Genomic DNA, 23163 nt, shown 5'->3' with positions numbered 1-23163 from the left:
CAGCATAGGTGGTGGATTGCCCATAGTGAGTATATGGTCCCTATTGTTTGTGGTGCCAATCTCATTTTTATTCATGTGTGGGAGGAGCTTCGAACAATATCTTTAAATGCTTCAGTGGGGAAGCAACAACAATATGTAAAAAAGAAATCTCCTCTTGCAGTTAGTTCTTGGTAAACCCCCATTCTTACTGGACTAATAGTTTAAACCCTCCTACAGCTGTCAATCAATCGTCGAAATTTCCGAGGAGGGGTACTGTCCAGGGGAAATTGTCCGGCGGCAATTGTCATGGTTGGGAATTGTCCGGAGTGGGAATTCTCCGGTGGGCAATTGTCAAGTTTGGCAATTGTCCGGGTGGGAATTGTCCGGGGGGGGGGGCAATTGTCAGGATTGGGAATTGTTCGGGTGGGAATTGTCCGAGGGGGAATCGTCCGATTGGTAATCGTCCGGGGGAAATTCGTCCGGGGGGGGGGGGTTGCCCGGGTAACCTAAATTAACAAAGAGGAATTTAGACTCGATGAACTTCTTCGAAACAACTCGACATCAAATTGTTCATGTAATATCTGTGCATAGCATATATATTTGCAATGAATTCGTACAAAACATCCAATAGCATGAGGCGACGATATCGCGTTAGTTCTTGTGTACTACCTCCACAAACTAGTGACTTTGATCAATAGTTAGATATAAGACGGTATACACATGTAGACTACCAGAGTGCGTGGTCGAACTACGGTATAACACATCCATGATTCGAAGCACTTTGATAAAAAGGAGAACCATTCTTGTTGAGAGTAATTGGTGACTAATAACATTAATGAACAATATATTGAGCAATTCCGTTTCTTTGCTCTTCCGTGTTGTTTCAGTTTGTTAGAAGAATGACGAATTGTATGATAAGAATGCGGAGAGGGGGAAAGAGTCTGACTAGGCGTAAACACCCTTAGTTATGCTATCAGTATAGGCTAGAATAGGCTTAGTAAATGAAGCTGGTCCTATCCGCCTGGAAACCGGCTCGTCGTGGTTGCGAGGCGTAAAATGTGCTAAAGGTTTAAGGTGTCGAAAGGGCCAATATCCTCTTGTCGAGAAAGGCCATAGTTTTGTCCAGTGTATGGGCCAAAAGGGCCTATGGTTTCAAGGCCCCAGTACCGTCGGTTGGCTTACCGGAAGCATGCCCAATGTCACCATCATTAAGTGCCATACGCCGTAAACCACTGTATTTATATATATATATATATATATATATATATATATATATATATATATATATATATATATATATATAAATGAAAAATATCAATGAAAGTCGTAATGAGTTGGAAGATTCCGGTGGAGGCTGAAAGTTTTTTTACTGTTCTTGATTTTCCAACTCATTACGATTTTTATTTATATATATTCATTTGCCTTTGTCGTTTACCTCCATTGCATTAACATAAAATATATATATATATATATATATCCTTTCAAGTGTATGTTGCATTGAATCTTTACACTTCCATCGATGTATGATATAATATGTAGGTGTGTGGTCGTAGAAACCACTTTCACGCAATTGTTAATTTCTGACAAACTATTTTTTTGGGGGGAGGGGGGGGGGGGGCTAGGTGAGGGTTGGAATTGAAAACACGAAAAGAAAAATGGACATGTTCACTTTGATTTCTGATTTAATTCTTTTGTGAGAATCATACAATAATCAATTTACGAACTTTTAAGCAACAATAATCTGGTTAATATTAATATTTGACATCAAATTCAATTAATGCTATCTTCTCATTCCCTTAAAAATGAATTATTTGATGAATCGTCCCATTCGTAACTTTTGTTGCATTTACTTCTTCTTTCTTGTCTATGGCACGTCCAGCTGTCCGATGCTCAGAGTATGTATCGATCTTTTCTTACTTTTCTTAGTAAAAACTGCTCTTTTGTGCAACTTGTTATTTATACAGTGTTTTGTCTACACCGGCCGTATTTTCATATCTGTGTATTGCAGGCTGCATCCATAACTGTTCAAACTATAACTATACCAGAACATGTGCGTTCCTCGCGAGCCGTCGTAGTCTCCGTTGAGATTTGATAATCCACAATAAAGACAGTAATTGCCATCAGGGTAATAAAGGCAATAATAATCATGAAGGCAGTAACTACCATAATAATAATAATAATAACGGTACCACCAGCCACCGCGATGTCCCTCCGCACAGTCGTAACTACTACCGTCGTTGTCCTGGTCTTTTGTACTGAATTGTCTATTGTTGTTGTAAGACAAACGGTCATTACCTGCAAGAAACAAGAAAGACTAAATAAACCGATCAATTCATCGACTTTGAACGATCGAACAGTGTATACAAGTTAGAGGGCAGTGCGTTTTTGTCCTGACAAGATAATAACGTAAGTTCCGCTTATTGTTTGTTTTTGTGTTCATTAACTAAGATAAATAAGTAGGTATTTTGTCTTTGCAAGGACGTTTTTATACTTTTTTTAAATTTTTGTTCCGCTTGAAATTCAGTGCCGCTACAAGAGTAACATACAGATGGGGAAACTACTTTAACCAAATACTACGTTTGGGTTACTAGAGTCGCTAATATCGCTCTTTCATTTTTATTTATTTATCGGCATTTAACACTACTATTCATTCTTTTATTTATTTGATTGTTATTTTGAAGGTAAAAAATAAGCTTACTGACTCTGTCAAACTCTAGTTATAAATTTCTTGTTTGTCACGGTGTTTAATGTTGTAATTTGTTGAATAATATGATGTATAATTTAATTTGCATAACCAACTTTTCATTTATCCCCTCATTCAACCCAGTACTTATTTTTTTTTATTGTACCACATAGGCTAAACTAAGGCTCTCTTCGAACTTGGATAAGGAGGGTGTGAGAGGGGGGGGGGGGGGCTGTGTGATGCAGCTTCCTATATTATTCAATTTAGGATAACAAGGGTATCGTTGAAGGATCTAGTCCTGAGTAATCTTACTTGTTTTTATTACATACAAAGTAATAATTGCATTTTGCTGAAAAGGCCATCTCCCAGTAAAACAAAAATTAAATAGACGGCATAATTATTTCTGTCAATATTATGTTGTAATATAATGTCTGCCCGGCTCCAAGTTCCTGTGTTACTGTTTACATGGTATACAGGGTGTTATTGCCATCGATTGTTCAAATTCTTTACCCTACATCTATAGCACTTTGTAATCTTTGTATCTTTCAACCTGAGCTCATACGTTGGACTATAAACGTAGATTGAAATTTACACTATACACAAATCATGAAATAAATATGTTTTAATGAAGAATAGAACCGACATTGTATAAAGAGAATTTACTATGAATGTAGTAGCTAATATTTTAGGTTTCGAGAAACTAACCAAACGTCGATATATTACATTATGAAAATCTTGAATGATATTGACCATTAAAATTTAAATATTTAGTTCTTATCGACATGTGCCATCTAGTCTCGTACGTATAACTTCTTCGAACAGGCTGATTGATTGATTATAATTTCTCTAATCTATACAGACGAATATTGAAAACTACATCCTTTCTGATTCCTCTGTTTCAATGTTCTATGAATGATAAACCCTACATGACTTTATATATAACATGATTATATTAACATAGCGCGTCAACATTTTCAGATATGAGAATCATCGAATATACATACCACAGTTACGTGAAGGCACATGTGACATACTTCCAGGTACTACTCATATATTATTAACCCCTTTGTAAGTGTTGCGAGTTTCGCAGGCAACAGCGCGCGGTAAGGCAACAGACATTTACGTCAAATTTCAGAATATTCTTTTAGGTTGGGATGATAGTGATGTTGAGATTTAATTTCTCTGTGTCAGAAAAACATAGAGCTTGGCTACTATTAGAATATCTACTGTCATAGTTTTATATATTGTTAGGTGCTTGTTACGTGCAAACACGGCAAGGAGACCTGTGTTGCCAATGAAAAGCGAATCTAATCGTCTGCTTCTTATGTCTGCACACATTGTATACAGTCCTGAAAACCTACGTGCGTTCCAGCTGTAGTTCAAACGTTTGAAAGAAAATAGCAATGTTTGGAATTGAAAATTGCTGTACACATTGAACTCATATATCATTTAGCCAGAAATACGGTAGCTATGAGATCAAGACATTAGTTGTTGCAGAATAAACATTTAAGGAGTACTACAAGAATGAATTGCTATAGGGGAGCACGTCACGTGATCCTCCTTGGTTGGCACGTTTCTTTGTGTTGTTGTATTTTTTTTGGGGGGGGGAGGGGGTCTTCACGCTTTTCCTAATTGACGTAATCGTTCCAGATTTATGTATGCTTCAATGATTAGAACATCAACTACTCACCTGTATTTCCACTGTGTGATCCAACTGATAGTCGATACTTGTCTGCCTCGTCAGTAATGCTAAAAGTCGAATAGAGGGCGTAATACGATGATGAAGCGGAATCCCTTAGATCAATACGAAGCTGGTACGTTGTCTGGTTGGTCATAGAGTGGATATATTTGTTACCTAGCCAGTGGTCTTGATTTTTATTACCGAAACCGTCCCTGTAGTCCGACCAACCAAGATAAAAGTCAACGGAGGCACTCGATCGTCGCTGGAAAACCTATGAAATGAAGAAAAAAAGGTACTCCAACTGTATAATGCATGACATCCAAAGCCGTGGAAAAGCCAAAGAAATGGATATTGTGAAATTTAGATAATTCGCAAGAGTATTTTTTTCTTTATTTTTTTTTTCCTAAAATGGTCAAGTTCATCTCAACGAGATCTGCGGTGCATCATTTTGAGGAAAGTAAAGTATAATGTGAGGAAGTTCAAAATTTAAATCATTAAATGTTGCAAAACTCACCGTCCATCCTCCTCCGTTACTTTCCATCTCACAGTAAACCTGAATGCCGCTTGACCAACCATCATGGTAAGTGGTGTAAACACCATCACTGCGTGTACCGGAAACATAAAGCTCGTAGCAATCTTTTGGGAGTACGCTTGTGCAAGTCACTCCGTCCCCTTCGTAGTTTGGATTGCAGTAACATTTACGGACACCGTTCCTCTCAGCACAGGTTGCGTGATCACTACACTGGTAACTCGCCTCTATAATCTGGTTGTTTTGGCAAGTTGATCTTCGTGTACATCCTGAATTGACGTAAAAATCGCCAACCTGTGTTAAGCCAAAAAAAACAACAAATAAACAAGTTATTGCAGTACTTTTACGGACATCGTTCCTCTCATCACAGGTTGCGTCATCACTACACTGGTAACTCTCATCTATAAGACGGTTGTTCCTACAAGTTGAATTTCGTGTACATCTTGAATTGATGTAAAACTTTCCCTCCTAATTTAAGATATTCAGAGAAGAAAAAAAAAATAGTAAATAAATTATTTGTCAAAAATTTTCACAATGAAATGAACAGGATTTCAACAATGGATGACCAATGTTAAACAAGTTTTATGTTTTTTTTTTTGAAACCAACTCCGATGTAGGGGGCCTATGGATCCGCTATCAAGAACAAAGGTAGCCGTCAAATATTGCATTCAACGGCTTATTGCGACTTAACATTAGGCCTACAATTAGTTGTAACCGCAAGACTATGGTATGAAGTATCCATGAACTTTGTTTTTGGTTTATAAGGGGATGCAAACTCGTATGTCTTATCTTCCTGATTAATGTAATACGTTCCTGACTGACAGTTTTGCCAGGACTGGCGACGGAGGTGGGGTTTATGCCCCTTTCCCAACCGCGATGTGAGCGCTACTCGGTTATCTGTAAATGTAATGTGATAATCAACAAGTTTAAATAATAGAAGATTTTCTTCTAATGATATGGACAATGAAGTAAGAGTAAAGCTTAAAAAAAGTCCTGAAAGAATCGTACTGACCCCTAATACACTTCCTTTTTCATCAACGAAGCAGTTGCATTGGTTGAGAGGGATGCATTGTCCTTGCTCTCTCAGATAATCGCTGACGCAAACACATTGCTCTGATTCTGTGCGAGAGGTAGCCGAGATGCAAGTATCGGGGTCTTCACAAGTCCTCTCACATGTCTCATTGCTAAATATCTCATTAGCTGGACACCATTCAATTTTTAATTCTAGACAACAGGAAAGGAAAAAAAGGGTAAATAAGTAACCTGATACAGACACAACGAATATGACAAGTGCCAAAGAAAATTTTTTTTTTCATTACTTCAATAGTTGGCTGTCAGAAGGTTTAAGGAAAATAACACACATCCAGAAGCAGTTCGAATGACTTCAGAACATTTTAAATCACGCAGTGACCGTTCCTTTGTCACATTTGTATTAATAGTTATTGAACATTACGAGATAACACCCCATCATTTGTTGTACAACTGAAGCCAGATAGTCATAGCCTTTGTTACAGGGTTTCTCTCGGTGAAAGTATACTGCTCTCTGACAAAAATGACAATTAATAGAAACTTCCAAATTTCGTTTGCGTTGGTTGTGCTGATGAAACTGGGGGACGTAACTGTATTCAGTGTAAGCGTTCTGTTGTACAAACGGTACATACGGTTCCTTGGTCAGAGCCAATGTTAGTGTTGAGTACGAGGCAGTCTTGTAGTGAGTTCGTAATCACACTTTAACTCATGAAGGCAGTTTGGAAATATAGTATAGATACTAATGCAAGATTATGTATTTAAACTCGCGCTTTGAGCTTGTACTCGCAATCATATGATTATACTGTTATCGCTACTATATGTGTTGTATCGCCGTTGTACTCGCTGATTTACTATATGTATACTCGAACTATATATATTGTAGCAGTTTCTTCAAACTAAGAATAGATAATTGACATGTAAAGTCTACCTCCAAAAGATCCATTCGTTCTTAGAATGCACCTTTCAGTTTATGCACGTTTATTTTTGACATAAATGATATTCTTATTATTTGGCTTTATATTGAATAAGAATGTAAAAGACACTTACCATCTGATATTACGAATGTACCTAAACTTGATATATGATATTTCCCCCATTCATCTGAGATACGAAACTCGTCGTATGTTACATAGTAAGTTTCTCCAGCAACGTTCTCAAAGTCCATTCTCAGTTGGTACCGCTTTTGATTTGTTAGGTAGGCAATTTTCTCATTTCCGATCCAGAACTCACTCCCTAGAAAGCCAAAGCCATTTCTGAAGTCTTTCCAACTTCTATTAAATTTGACAGAATCCAATCTTCGTCGCTGTAGTACCTACAAAGAGAATCAAAGAAGTTAAATGTTAACGTTCCATTCTGCATGCGATTTGTTGCTAACAATTATTACACAGAGATAAGAATTTATATTTCTAACTTCAGTTTATAGTGTGTGGGCTAGAAGTTAACTGTTTACTTGGAAGAAGAACTACACTGTTCTTAAATTTCAAAATATATAACATCATTGATTTAAACACTAGCTTCAATAACAAATATCAAGATTCTATTTGAAATAACGATTTTTATTACACCGCTATATATTACTGTATGCAAAATTGTAAAAAAGTAATTTTTTACATATCTATTTCAAGTTGAAAAGGAAACATCAAGTAATTAGCCATACCGTCCAACCACCAGTATCAAGATCATTATCACAGTAAGCCTCAAACGGTTCCGGATGGCCATCTGGTTTAATAAGGTACACTCCAGATGCATTGTGGGTAGAGGAACAAGCATTCGATACTTCTTTGCAATCCCTCGGATACGCAGGTTGTTGAAAAACAAAGTATGAAGAACCTGTATGGAAAGTAAAACAAAGTTAACATTTTATTGGGACTGAAAAATCATTTCAGTTAACGAAAGTATTGCCTTAGATTCTCAGCCAATTGTAAGAGAACTAGTTTCGTTACATAAGAGTTAAGGTTATACATCAGTTTAAATACCAACTATTACTCAACTGCAATATAGGAGAATATTTCGCGACTAAAATTATATACGGTAATCGTTATTGAATTCTCAGATGTAACTGTTTTGAATCATTAGCTTTGATTAGTTTTCAGCCTGCAATAAAATATTCAAAGACCAAATAACTTGAATTTAGTTTTCATCAAACTTCCGTAGTTATCAGTCTTATCCAAGTGAGATCAAAAGACTCGTGAAGACAGTCAAATCCCATTTTTTTTTAGCGTACCTGAGAAAATATCGATGTAGCACGTAGGGTGTGAAGATATGATCTCATAATATGAGATATGATCTCATAACAAATGTTCGGAAATGTTGACACGATTGAAAAACACACATTTAGAGCAAACTCTATAAAGAGCCAATGTTTTAGCCATTCAGCTGGCCAACTTAGTGTTAACATTTATAATACATAGCTGATATAACTCACAGAGGTTACTTGTCATAATAAGGTAAGTCGGATGGCATAACTACTACACCTACCTGAAGACCGTACCTCGGCACTGACGATAACCTGCGTAATAAAAGAAGGATCAAATGAATCTGTTCGATCGGAAGAAACAACATTTAGGCAAACTGGTCCGATTTGTTTTAGTTTATGGCAGTGGTTGTTTCGTTAGTCTTCTACTGAAATTAATATCTATTCTGCAAGTCAATAAACACAGAACTGAACTTCATATTACCACTTCCATCCAGGAAACATTAGATAAATGGCATTTTCCGGGATTAGATATGTAAGCTAACGTAAAAGAACAAAGGCAATAGCCGGCTGCTTCCTTAATTAAACTTAGTTGCTCATTGCAGACAGATGTTCTTTGTTCAAGTGATATTTTGACAGAACATTTCAGACATTATATGTAGCGCATTTGTGTTTAACAGTCCTTTATTACACGGACGGATCTTTTATATCGTCCCAGCTATTCTTGATGGAATATGATTACCGTGTCTTGATCATTACTTAGCAAATGGTAACTCTGAGATTTAAAAGGTGTCATTTTAAATGTAAGGTAAGTTCTTCGTCACAGACTTGTATATCTTACTAAATAAAAACCTCTATTCAAATTATTAAGGCACGAGATTGAGGGGGATGCATATCTTGTATTAAACTATAAGGCGTAAAATAGTAGAAACATAGTCTGCGATAATTTTTGTCTTCATTGTTTTTTTTAGTTTCTTGCAAATTTCTCAACATTAAAAGTTAAAATTTATTACAATATAGCAGTACGTTAAGAACTAGAGAATATAGGACAAACTAGTTAAACGCTAATTCTACAAATGTACGTGGTATAGAAAAATAATAGAAAACTTAACATTAAAATTTGTGTTTTATAACATGATAATGATGAAAATTGCAAGAGATAAAGAATTTTATCAGAAAATGGACAAACAATAATGAGGAAGATTTCAAAGAAATAAGAAATGTTTTCTTCCTTTCAGACCAAGACATTCAATAAATACAATTCTGTAATTGTTTTGCCTTATGTTGTACAATTCGTCGGCTTTAAACTTGTTACAGTTAGAATGATCTTTAGCAACTTAACCAGTTACATTTTTCTTGTTTGGTAAATTCCGAATACTGATATTTCAGAACAGACGAGTATATGGGAGTTTAATTGTCATGAAATTATGATGTTATCTGTCAAGACAAAAATATTGTATAGCATTTCCAGGAGATGAAGTGAATTTAGACAACTCTCTGAGTAAACAAAAGGACACGCTTTAGTTCTTTCCTGAAATGTCAACAGTTCTTTGATATATTTTTGTCTCCATCAAATGTTTGATTTTCTAAAACAACGTCTGCACACGGGTCATCTTGTCATTATAGCGTTAACACGTTCATCATGTCAAGATTTACTTTATTACGGTTTGGAGAAGAATATGTTCCTTTGATACAAGAATATCAAATCACCTTTAACTTAAGTCATGAAAAATAAAATCAATAGAATCGAAATAATTACGAATTTCGATATTAGCTTCCCTAGTGGTACACTATGTGCCATTGTTACAAAGAGATTGACGCGGTCAAAGGCGAATATTTTGGGATATAGCCAAATTAGCTTTTTATGCCGATAACGCTTTTGAGGAAGCAATGACTTAGACTGTGTGAGACGTTATACTGTTCTATCTGCATTTATCATTGTGTTTATCGCAGTAATTTGATTGTCACAAGTCGTGTTTTTCTTGAATATGTTGCTCGTTCAAACGATAGCCACAAAATATCATATGGAGGAATTTATTTAGGTATCTTTCAACAAATCAGTGAATCGAAAGTGTTTCAAGCGAATTATTACCATGTATGGAGTTGTTAAGTGTTATGATATACTTTCTAGTTTTTGTAACATGTGCTAGTAAAGCGACATTTAGATACAGTGTAACAGATATGATGAATTTGTTTAATTTTTTTAAAGTCTATTATCCATATTGTTTGAGGCATAGGAAAATTTTCCTTTTGTATAGGCCCTACCGAATTAGTTTATATGTTACTTTAAAACGACAAACGAACGTTAAGGTTAGAACTCCACCGACCAGTCACATGGTAACATGATGGGAAGGTGAGAGTCAGGTGGGAGGGTGTGATGACGGCCAGCGAAAAGGGTTGGGTGTGGGTGAACGTCGCTGACTACGCCTATCATATTTGTATTTAGCATATGTATAAACCTTTAATTTCTTAACACGATAAACTAGCTTGTTGTATTCCAAAGTTTGGAGAAAAATAATTGCAGATTGTCATTTAAATGTTGTTAAACTGGATTATGTAGAAAGTAGGTTGTTCTCGATCAAAATGAAATGAAATTTATTTGTCGGTGGAAATTGTCTATCTGCAATTATGTTGTCTCACTTGTTCCTGCATTGATGTTACTGTTACAGATTATATCCCAATTTGAATTTAAGAAAGAAAAAAAAGTGTGTATGAATGAATTTTCATTTAGTGTTGAACATTAAAATTATTTTAGGACAAACAAGCAGAATAAAAATAAGGTTTTTTATTGTTAAACATGGTTTCCGCATTGAAACGTCCCTATGCAGTTATTTAATGTCCTTTTATTTACTTTCATGATTGATAAAAATGTACATTTGCTTGTCAAACTATGTCCAGAATATGGCTTATATTTTTAACTTTACCCCACCCCCCCCCAAACAAAAACTTTAAAATTTGTGGTGAAATTGAGTGAAATTAACTTTTTGACAAGGCATTTATGTAGATTTTAAAACAATTTTCTTTGTATTACTTGTAGTTTGACTTGATTTCAAACTTACTTAAAAATGGTCTTGTTAGGAGTTTTATATTGTGTCTGATTTTATACAAAGAGGCTAACTATTATTCGCTTTTATCTACATTTAGCCTTCACATTGATTCGTTTTAACGGTTGGTTTTGAAATTTAAAGGGTATAAACGAGAGATCCAACACTAACTTACATCTAAATTGTTATAATTATATTTATTCGAAGGATTGGAATAAATTAATTCAAATAGTACAAAAATGGCAAATGATAAGATCTTATAAAAGAAACATCAGTTATAAAACAACTTATACGTATAAGTAACCTCTATGGCATTTGAAATCGACTTTCTTTCTTTTTGTTTTCTTCAAGTTTATTTGATTGAATATCATGTTCGTGTCACAGTAGTTATTTTTTGCAATAATGCTTTTACATTACTGCTAGTTGTTATTATCATCGCCAAAATCGATTCCACTTACTAGATTAACTTTTAAGAACATTTTATAATAGCGCGACACGTGAATAAGTGATAGATAGTTAAACATGTCGCACAAATTTGACAAACAATACTTGATAGGTATTTCATTTTAACTCATAAGAATTAAAACAGACATAACAATAGGACAATGATCATATGTGTATTTAGAAGAAAGTAAATTCTTTGTTTAATATTTAAATTGATTTATTGAATGAATGCAATACGAGCATCTATTTTTTAAATATAAATATTCGGTTTCGTAACGAGGTATCATAAATTCAGATTTAAGTTTTCCGTTCTTAATTTATTTTCGTCCTTTCGATTCTCCCTTACATTGGTATGGTAATACGACATTAAATCTGAGTTGCTATCACGCAGTTACTTTTGGTTAAGTTATATTACTTCTCTTATAACTCAATTATTGAGGAAATACATATACTCTCTAGTTTGAAATCTATCTAATTTAACTGTCACTTCAAAATGCAGGCGATATAGATTTTTTTTTTTTACAAACTTCATCATGTCTTAAAGTTTTTCTACTCGCAATATCTAGTATCTTTGCGAATGTGCGGTCAAACGGTTCTATTAATCAATATCAAAAAGTATCTAAATTATATTTAATTGAAGCAACTAACAATATAGTTGAGAAAAGAAACATGGAATCAGGGAAACACCGTTGGCTAGACACTTAAATCGCCAGAGACATCTCTTATGATCGCATACCATTCTTTCGTGAAAGCAATTTAAAGTCATATAGTAGTGTCTGAAAATAGACATAGCACTCACAAAAAAGGTAATTGTCAATGTTTGGGCTTTGTAGCAGTCTTTTTTTCTTTGCTAATTTTGTACTGCAATAAACTCGAGTAACCTAAATTTATGATATTCAGCAATAATCCCGTCCATATATTTATATTTATATCACATTGTTAAATTTCTTTAAGTTAGTTTGACATGTAAAGCAGTTAGTTTTAATGTTTATCAACCTTGTATCCTTGAATATGTGTTTAAAAAGAATGATCATATAACATATAACAAATATCGTTATTGTTTGTTGCAGACTGTTTGCCAAACATAGCTACATAAATAATGATATTTAACAATTGATATCTATGAGCATGTGAAGGATGTAACCATTTCGGCAGTCTTTATACATTTTCGAGCTGCAAAATTTCGCGTTTAGATGATAGTTCGCCTGCAGCAATATCACCAAACTTAAATTGAAAATGTCTTCAAATTTGATTACAAAGAATGGAACCTTCCATTTTTTTAAAGTTAAGATATCATACTAAAAGAATGTACCATATCATTATAGTTGTGTTCACAGTAGCTATAATACTGTTTACTATTTGAGATATGTATAGGCTAACTTAATTATCTTTGTACTGGTATTTTGACATAGAAATGTTGTCTTTGTTTTTAGATTATCAAACGTCAATGTTGCTTTAAAATTTAATACCGACAACTTGAAAAAGGACAATGAATAACATAACTGCTCGGAAATCATATCAAAATAACAGAGCCGACAAGGGAAGTTGCCTTTGTACAGATTAGACTTAAGTTATACGTTATACGTATACAGTTTATGGAAAAATAGTAAAGGCTTTATAAAACATCTGTTCAACTTTAGACTGCATAGTAGAATATCGTATATTACCCATACAAAGAGTAAAGCTCTGTTTCGATAGGGGAATCGCATGATTGAATTTAAAAAAAAAAAAATATTTGAAATTTTGAATCTTGAAATACTTGAATGTTACTGTTTCGCATGATTTTAAACTAATATAAAAAACATGTGAATCAAAGCTCAATTATTTGTAAGATGTAATGAAGGATTGTTGTAACGTGTTGGTATGTATCGGTTAAACAGTGGGATTGGATATTTGAGGTTAACATTGTGCGCTGACGTTATGTACATGATATTGGAAAGCTGTATACTCGAAATATGAAAAGTATATTTTTACATGGCCACATCACGAAACGTTATAGATTAAAAATTGGTGCGTAACAAAAAAATTTAAGATGTATAATTGGCTTTTATTCTTAGTATTGTACATGAAAGCACTTTTTAAAGAACAAAGTTGTTATGTATATATTATTCAGTTAGAACGTTATGTTTTAAGGCGAAACACAGTTGTCCTTTAGCGAAGTTGAAAATACTCAGTATTTAAATTGAAGGCTTTCTTACTGAATTTCATTAAGTATTTTAATCCGTGTTTACCTATGTCGTTTGAGATGCTAACACTCAGTTTGTCTTAACATTTAACTTTAATAAGATTGGCGCAGCAGCACATTGATGCGACTTAGCTTTCAAAACTTGAAACAGTCAGAAGATATTCAATAGAGTCATATATTTTTTTAAACAAATTAAAAAATGAAAATACTTACCATTTCTGTTCCAAACAAGTTCCAAATCGTCAAAACAGTTAAACAAACTTTGACAAAATTCTCCATGATTTTGGTTTGAAAAAATGCCACGCTGAAATATAATCGATGAAGGGCAAGATGACAAATGACACAGAGTACCCGTTTAGGGGTTTCCAACACCTCATTGGAATGACTGAAGTAGTATGGATGTCCATTAATGCCATCGTTTTATTTGAAACATGATTAGTTGAACAGCTTATACAAAACGTACTGCACGTATAGATTATTCGTATGCTTGTATGTAAAAAGGACTATTCGACATGCGCAATCCAACTTAATATTATGTACAGCATCTATATCTTGAGATTTTTGTCATTAGTACAGTAAGCTTCAATTGCATAATGTTGAATTGTCCTTGCTCCAATAAAACCACGTATTGCATAGCTAATGAATATCGTGTCTCTAGTTCCAAGGACAGCAATGGTATTGCAAATTCAATAACTGTTAATATATTTTAGCTTTTTGGTCGCTTTTAATGCATATTATATTTAGCATGGTTCATGTTCAAGGGTTTTGTAGTGGTGTGTTAAACAACGTTCAGGCTACCTAGTCGATAAAGAGAGTCAGAATGCTGATTTTGCTGATTGTGGTTAAGATGTCATTTCGATATTCAGTTAGCTACGTTAGCTACGTTACAACGCTATTTTGGCAGGAAAAAAATCAAGAAGTGTCGACTGGATGAATGGAAGTGTTATTGAACTACTTGGACTAGTCAGCACTTTATAGCATGCATGAACTGGTACACTATATCGTGTAAACAGTGAAATGTACTGTATGAGTTATACTACACTATCAATCATGCAAGGAATAATCTACAATTTTCAAACTGTTTGAAATAGTGTACACTCTACGCACTGTATGATGTAGTATATAAGTTAAACACTTCATTAAGTAGTCTACACTATACAATTCATGATCTAGTCTACAATAAGCACACCGTATGAACTGGTTTACACTATATTCAAGGTATGATCTGATCTATACTATACAAACTATATAAACTATACCCGATGTGAACTATAGTTTACAGTTTACACACTGTATTGACTAGTCTACACTATATGGAAGGTATAACCTAGTCCACACTATGCACACCGTATGTAATAGTATTCACTATATTCAAGGTATGATATAGTATATACTATACACACTGCACGAAATATACACAACGTGAACTATAGTCTACATTTTACGCTCTGTATGAACTAGTCTTAAGTATACACATTGTATGAATTATGTATACTCTATACACACCGTATGAACAAGCATATACCATACACTATGTATGCATTACGGTGTACAATATACACATTATATGGACTCTTCTACACCATTCAAATGTATGAACTAATATATAGTGCGTCTAAACATTATCACCAATAACACACTATAGGGTTTTCTTTTTCCATTTTTTTTTCATCATGTTGGACACATCTCTAAAAGATGTGGTATTCAAAATAGCCCTAATTGTGCACCAAACCCACTACCTGCTCCCAACAAGTAAGTATTGTTCATACAGTATACCGCTGCAAAACAATTCGAAACGGTGTTAAATATATATTTGTATACATTCTCATATATCTATATCTATGTGTACAAATATCTTATTAACACCGTTTCGAAAAGTTGTGAAGCGGCATACTGTATGAACAATACTTCCTTGTTTTATTGTGCCTATGTCACATCCTGTGTGCGGGATCGAGTATTCTCACATCTCATTGAACAACAATGTCAGCTGTTTTATTGGACGAGGACTTTTAAATGAACTATAGGATTTCCATCCATATCTTCTATATACGTTTGGTACATATGGTACATTCATATGATACTTTGCTTTGACATAAACCTTTTATATATTGTAAGGCGTAGCTATAGGTGGTTCAAGCAGTTAATTTATCCTGGCCCGCAGTTCTCAGGAGCGTCCTGAGGGTTGGTTCCCAACAGTATTAGCCAACGGATGACAACTGCCCGTGATGTTCTAGCATGAATAATTAAATGAGTACCAGCATGCCTACACCAAAGTATTATTTCGGTGACAGTGGCGTAGCCAGGGGTAGATGGAATGTATACTCTCCCCCATTCACACAGGATTTGCGGTGTGAAAACTGGGATGGCAAAGAAATTTAACAAAAGAAAAAATAGCTATGATGTATGATTTTGGATAGGCTAGCTAATTTAACAGCACGGTGTGATCTGCTACTCAGGTTTCCCTCTTTAGATATAGTCTCCTTAGCATAGAAAGATATTTACCTCATTAAGTTAACTTTGAGTCAGTATTCGATACTTCTAGTATAATTTCCGTGTCGTACGGCAGTGGATTGTCGTCTTTAATATAAGATCCGTGAGAAAGGAGATAAATGTGTTTACCTACCTACCAGTGTTAATATGTATTTGTAAATGTTTGATATCGTTAATATAAACAAGGCCGTAGCCATTGGGACCACGGGAGAAGTACTTGCCCTGAACCCAAGGTTTCTTGCAATAGTTAGTATTTTATAAAGCACCTTAATGTAGTTCAAATAATGGTAATGATAGTATCATATTGCTTCTAAGATCTCTGACACTACTTACGTAGGCCCCACCCCTTAAGCCCGTCCTGATACGGACGTCAGAACAATTTTGTGTCCCTTAAATTTGAATTGCCTATCATAGTACAGGCTGTATTTGTTATGCAAAATCTTATCAATACAAGCGTCAACTCAAACTCCTTCGCAATTATGCAATTCACACACATTCCGTGAGTAGGTCTAAAATAGTACAATCATAAATTAATTGAATTTTTTCGTCAATGCCTGGTATGCACATAAAATAAAAAAATAAAAAATACAATTCTTACTCTTTTAAGCTATGAAGGTGCAATCCATGGCAGTGCTAGATCGTCTAGCTCTGTCTTTGTACATTTTACAGAAACAAATACGTAAACTGGTTGAACTTTTGGGATACGGTGGTAATAAGAATTGCAACATTTCGATAAAAGTCGATTTTTTGTCATGCCCTACATTAAGTTTTGAGCGCATTCAGTAGGAATGTTAAAAAAAGAAGAAGCATGAACCAAATTTTGGAAGTATTCCTCCTTATTTCTGGAGTGACTATATTTGAAAAGAAAAGAAAACATGATTTCCCATGTGAGCTGTCCTTTTTCGGGCGCGGAACAGAAACTATAATATTGCTGTTTTGTCTGTAATTTACACTTTACTCTGAAATTAAGTTTTTGAATATCATATTTTTTATTTTGGTTGCCAACAATATGTCAAAAAATTAGAAGAAGCAGAAGATGGGAACCCGTCTTAACTGAGATAAATATCCTTAAATAAGAGGATATCCTCAGAAAATATTTTCAAAGAAATCAAATAGAACCAAGGGTTGCTGAAGTCTAACCGGAGTGCTCTATAGCTATTGTAGGTGTCACATGGTGACATATTTCACCCTGAAGACTGTAAGAATAATTACAATTTTCGTGATGATAGAAGTTATCTTAGTACCATACTCATATACTTTGCAAGACAGTAGTAGAGGAAATACTAATAAAATGTTTGCGACAAGAAAGAAAGTCAAGTTAGATCATTTTCTACTTTTTCTTTTATTAATAACTGTTTTCCATGCTTTGTTTAAAATTAGCCAACACGGATTGTGACCTGAATAAAGTTGAAAACATTCTGAAACGGTTAAAAAGGACATATTTTTATTTCCATGATAATTTGAAATAATGTTTTATGTTGATAGGAATGCTTTGTTAATATGATTGACCTCGATTCAGGAAGCAAGAGAAATGAGGTGGAAACCAAAATTAAAATGTTCAAAAACATTGGTTTCCATTTCACAGTTCCTAAGCTTGTTTGATCCTTTAGTATTACTTATTTGACTTTTTTGCAAACGTTGTGCAATTTTTTATTATCTATGTTTTATTGAATTGAATGTCAAACCTTTTTTACAGCAACATACATAGTGGTGAAATACCGTGATAGCTCATTAGAAACCATGCAATATGGTACGGGTATCAAGTGGGGTAACGATGATGACTTCTTTACAACAGTTAGTGTCTGAAAGACTGTGGCAAAGATAGCTACTTACCATGAAGGCAACCTTTTGCAAAGCTACTTGTTGTATTGTTGATTGTATGTGATTGGATGACGATTCTCCATATTGGTAAACGCAAGACAAAATGAACAAGAATTGATCGTTATTACATTTATCCTGGTATTTATAGACATAAAACTATTTATCCTGGTATTTAATGGGATGGGAGAAATGCAAGCACTGACAGGTAAGACTGGAAAGGAAGGCTTGAAAAGACGAGTCATGGAAACTGACCCAAATAAAATACGTCCTGAGACAACTACCAAAGTGAAAGGCATCCTGTCTGCCTTTGACTTGGAACAAGTCTGTGATATCAGTGCTGGGGCTGCTATATTCTTTGCATGGGTGAGTTTCGTGTCCTGCATTGTTGTGTAATAGCAATTTGCCTTACATCAAGTTTGTTCCAAGGCATAGTTTCATTACAATGTAGCTATTTGGCTTAAACATTCAAATGTCATTCCATAAATGTGTGTTCAACATAAAGTAATTTCAGTCCCCCACCTTCTGCATTTCACCTCTCAAAATCAGTATTTTATTACTCATCGATATCCATCGTTGGTGACCATACTGATAGGGTCCAAGCTGTCCAAGTGTTTGTAAAAATCATGAAATTAAATAATGTCTTCCAAATCTTAATGACATGACAGACTGTGGTCATAGAAATTGCTGAATGAATATGAAATGAAATTTTATGTGTTAGGTATTAAAGCTTTTAACAGCATAGTTCTTCTGGCAGAAGCCAGCAGACAGTAATGCCTATACTCTGAGCAAACGTGGTTACATTTTATTCCAGACGTTTGGGATTTTAAAGTTTGTGTGAACTCATAGACCAGTAGCATATCTGTTACAAATGACTGTATTCTGAAACGCTGAGTTGATTGTTTGTAATTCCAGAATGCACCACTATATACTACAATGAAATGGCGATTAAATGTAAGAAACCCTTTGGATATTCTTTGTCATGAAATTTACGTTATTTGGCTGGAAGTTTATCTGGAGAAACTCTACATTCCAGTCAGCAGACTGGAGATGTTTCTTTTTCATAATAATACAATGGAATTAACAGTACAAAACATTACTGGTGTAAAGTGTTAGAGACAATGTCAAAGGGCAAATAATTGTAAGTTAGGGTGGTTTTGTGAGGCACATGGGTGGGGTTAGATTGGGGTGGGTTAAGGGGGGGCAGATACTGTTAAGTTTGAAGCTACCATTATTATACGTTATAAATGGGGGTGAGTGTAAGCTTAATGCCAAAAGGAAGATGCTTCATTAGTCTACTGGAATAACCCATTGACTGGCAGGCAAATCAACTGTTTGCGGTTTGTTAGTCTAATGGGTTACAAAATCCACATCATGTAAAATACATGTAAAATGTAATCATCTTTCAGATAGTAATCATATAAATATTCCATTTTATCATTAAACAGTCGTCAGCAACGGAAGAAGATATCCTGGAGCGTGAGAGGCAAAGGGCAGGAGGAATCACTCCAACTGAGTTAAAAGGAGGACAAAAAAAAATTAAGACAGAAATAATTACTGGATCACTAACCATTACCATCTGAGTCAAAGCAGCTCACATTAGTAAGTTGGTTAGCTACAGAATATTTCTGGTATTCATTATTGGTCACCTTGATATCCAATGATATTTCTTTCAATCTTAAAGGATCATAGTAAGCTAGCGAACACGCCAGGTGAATTTGTTTGAAGACGGAGCTGGATGATTGATTCATTCAAAGTTCTGCTTGTGCAGTTTCACTGAATGAAAACATGTTTAATAGGGTATTCTGGTGACAGAAAATTGTAAACATATAAATTATTCCACACTGATAGTTATAAACCCCATCTCAATATCATACCATGAACGTTTTTGACTGGCTAAACCCTCAACTACTTCAGGAAGTTGGATCACGGTAGGGGTCTGTGATATCATCTTGGAAAAAGGCTCTTTGGAAGCTTTACTAAGACTACTATAATCTTCTGTTTATTTGTCCTTGAAACATGACTCAATTGCATGTTTGGAAATATCACTTAATTTTAAACATTCTTATCTTCACAATACAAAAAGCTATGAGGATGTGGTTTTCACGGTAAGATTTATATTCAGCAATTTGTTCAGCAATCAACTTAAGCCAACAGAATATTCTTTAAGACAAAAGCAAGTTCAGATGCTTAACTTAACTTAACTGGTCACATTTCGTAAGATTAGTTTCTATTATAGGCCAGTATATACATACTGTGCCGTACGATATGAAGGTGTTGCCGCAATTGAAAGGCCTGCCTTGTGAAATATGTCAACATCTCTGGTATATCTTCATTTGTTGTTGCAATTAATCGTGTTTGCAGTTAGTTTCCAGTCAGAATATGCAATTTTAATCGGATTCATTAAGCAAAAAGCTTTGGGTGTGTCTCAGTCTCGCTGCCACAAAGTAAGGATTTCAGAAAGTTTCAGAACTCCACGAGAGCAGAAACACAAGTAAAGGGAACATCGCCGTAAAAAAAGCACCTGATAGATTCAATATTCCATATTCTAGTTTCAAATGTAAAAGAATGCGAAAACTTTTACAGTCACGTTAAAACATATACATTCCTACAATGCACATGTAAGTGTGCGTCGTTTCATGTCGTTGGTTCTGCTAAAGAGAACTAAGTCACGCCTCTGGGGGCCTATTGTATAGCAGTGTACAACTTCTCTAGTGTAAAATGATCTTTTTTCCTTGCACCTTATGGTAGGCAATCAGTCTCAAATAGTGGGGAATCGACTTATACCGATTTAAATCGACATATACAAATTTCCTCAGACTTATACCAGTTTCAAGCAACTTAAATTGACTTCTACCAATTTAAATCAACAAATACCAGCTTAATTCTACATATCATCGATTTAAATCGACATATACCACTTTAATTCGACATATCATCGATTTGTATAGACAAATATTAATTTAAATCGATGATAAGTAAAATAAATCGGTATATGTCAATTTAAATCGACATATTCCAGTTTAAATCGATGATATGTAAAATAAATCGGTATATGTCAATTTAATTTGACATCTCCCAGTTTAATCTGTGGAATTAAATCGGTAGAAGTCAATTTCGATGGACTTAAAGCAGTTTCTAGCAGCTCAAATTGAAAGATACCTATTTAAATCGACATATCTTTAGCTAATTTACATATTCCAAATCCTAATTTCAGTGATGATTGACATGTGAAGATACATCACGTGCAATTTCGATGGACTTAAAGCAGTTTCTAGCAGCTCAAATTGAAAGATACCTATTTAAATCGACATATCTTTAGCTAATTTACATATTCCAAATCCTAATTTAAGTGATGATTGACATGTGAAGATACATCACGTTCAATAACTTGACAGGGCGGGCGAATAATTGAAAATAAACACGAGATATCGTGTCGAATTAAACTGGTATATGTCGATATAAATCGATGATATGTAAAATTAAACTGGTATATGTCGATTTATATCGGAATATGTCGATTCCCACGATTTGAGACTGATGGCCCGCCATAGCACCTATGGGGTAAATCACGGCTGAAGATAAACAATTGAGCATGAGCATTTGAATAGCAAGGCAGTTGTGGCTAATAAGTTTAGGCAAATATAAAACAAATTAGGGAGACTACCTTTAGAGGGCCTCTGCATAGACTATACTGCCTATAAGTGTTTGCCTGTAGAAACCCAGTACAAAATTAATCCAAAACCTGTTACGTTTTTCGTCGGTTTGATGACTGGGAAAAGTAAAGAAACTTAAACTTCGGTTTTCTGAAGTGTTTTGCCACCTCCTACTACACAATTCAATGGTATTTTTGATAATAACAGTGTGACAGAGTGTCTTATTAGCCTGGTGTTAGGGCTGCGGCGAATAGCTTCATCAAAAGTTTACCTCAAGAGACTCGGCACAAGTACGTCAGGGGGTATCCTGCAGTCATCTGAGCGCTTAGGAATGTTTGCGAAAAGAGCAAATTCCTTGTACAAAAGTGCTAGGTTTGATCAAGTATTACATCAATGGAAAGGTACAGGTGTAAAGATTCAATGTAACATACAATTGAAAGCAGTGGCGTCACCAGACTTTTCAGTCTGGGGGCACAAGGGGGCACCAGCATTTGATGGGGGGACTTAGGTGGATACGGATCGCCGTCCTGGGGGAGGGGTCTAAGGGGAGGGGGTGCCCCTCTCCCCTTTGGAAAATTTTCGCATACGGAGGATGGGCTAGATGCAAAATGGTGCCACATTTGATGCTAAATTCGATCTGAAGATATCTCCAGAAATTGCTTTTTTTGAGGTAATGATTTTAACAACGCGCAGAATTTTGCAGAGGATATGAACCGCATGCTGTCGATATTATGCCTAACCCTATCAATAGAACCTACATTTGTTGAATTAACGTGTGCATGACCCCGACTCCTTTCTTGTCATTCTCGTTTTCTCCCATTATCTATTAAGATGTAACAGGTTCCAGCATCGTTATTGGCTCCTATCAGGGATCTCACCATGCAATCCAAAGTTTGATCACACATCGAGTATGGCTCAGTATGCAGGTGTGAACATTCGCCATTTGTTTCTACAAGCATCTGACCTCAAATGACCTCTGCACCCCCTACACAACAGGGTTATGGGTCCACAAATATAGGCAAGTATGGTGCCTGCGGACCCTCACATTCTCACATTTCTCAGATGATGGGAGTTGAATATAACAAAATATATATATATTTTGTTACCAACCCAAATCTCAGATGGGGGGGGGGGGCACTCGGGAGGGCACTAGGTTTTCCAGGGGGCACGTGCCCCCCTGGCGCCCCTTGACGACGCCACTGATTGAAAGGATTAGAGAATGTCGAAAACCACCAGCTATGCATTTTAAACAGTTTGTTTGCCGACTTCGAAATTTCCTACAAATGTTTCCAAAAATGTCCTTTTAATTAATTAAAGACCTCATTTTATAAATGTTACTTTTTATTATTTATGTGGCTGTAATAATCCTATAATCCTATAATTCCCAGTATTCTCATCTTTGTACTTTTTGCTAATCCCATTTGATGGGAT

At 35.1% G+C, this 23163-nt stretch overlaps 1 protein-coding gene and 1 long non-coding RNA gene across 2 annotated transcripts; one reads left to right on the top strand and one right to left on the bottom strand.

Annotated features, from left to right (window-relative positions):
- Positions 1 to 1660: 1660 nt before the first annotated feature.
- On the bottom strand, positions 1661 to 14118 carry LOC139973176 (uncharacterized). The gene is made up of 8 exons (XM_071979664.1): positions 13982 to 14118; positions 8380 to 8410; positions 7559 to 7731; positions 6949 to 7213; positions 5885 to 6096; positions 4858 to 5166; positions 4353 to 4614; positions 1661 to 2274 (listed from the first exon to the last, which is right to left on the bottom strand). Exons 1-8 carry the CDS (start codon positions 14045 to 14047, stop codon positions 1952 to 1954), a joined length of 1641 nt encoding a protein of 546 aa, XP_071835765.1. The 5' UTR covers positions 14048 to 14118; the 3' UTR covers positions 1661 to 1951.
- A 4201-nt stretch (positions 14119 to 18319) lies between these two features.
- On the top strand, positions 18320 to 23043 carry LOC139974399 (uncharacterized). The gene is made up of 3 exons (XR_011795474.1): positions 18320 to 18442; positions 19525 to 19678; positions 22564 to 23043. It is a non-coding gene; the product is annotated as an uncharacterized lncRNA (long non-coding RNA).
- The last annotated feature ends 120 nt before the right edge of the window (positions 23044 to 23163 follow it).

This window comes from Apostichopus japonicus, chromosome 9 (genome assembly GCF_037975245.1).
Source record: "Apostichopus japonicus isolate 1M-3 chromosome 9, ASM3797524v1, whole genome shotgun sequence".
NCBI classification, from domain to species: Eukaryota; Metazoa; Echinodermata; class Holothuroidea; order Aspidochirotida; family Stichopodidae; genus Apostichopus; species Apostichopus japonicus.
The sequence above is the reverse complement of the archived record's forward strand: the minus strand, read 5'-3'. Positions and strand labels throughout refer to the sequence as shown.

Bases quoted from the DNA above. Each gene is read 5' to 3' on its own strand.
- LOC139973176 (XM_071979664.1), bottom strand. From the start codon at position 14,047: ATGGAGAATTTTGTCAAAGTTTGTTTAACTGTTTTGACGATTTGGAAC. The intron at 4,615-4,857 runs GTGAGTTTTGCA...TTCATTTCATAG, and splicing joins GTAACGGAGGAGGATGGACG to GTTTTCCAGCGACGATCGAG. The intron at 2,275-4,352 runs GTGAGTAGTTGA...TGTTTCTTGCAG, and splicing joins ATCACACAGTGGAAATACAG to GTAATGACCGTTTGTCTTAC.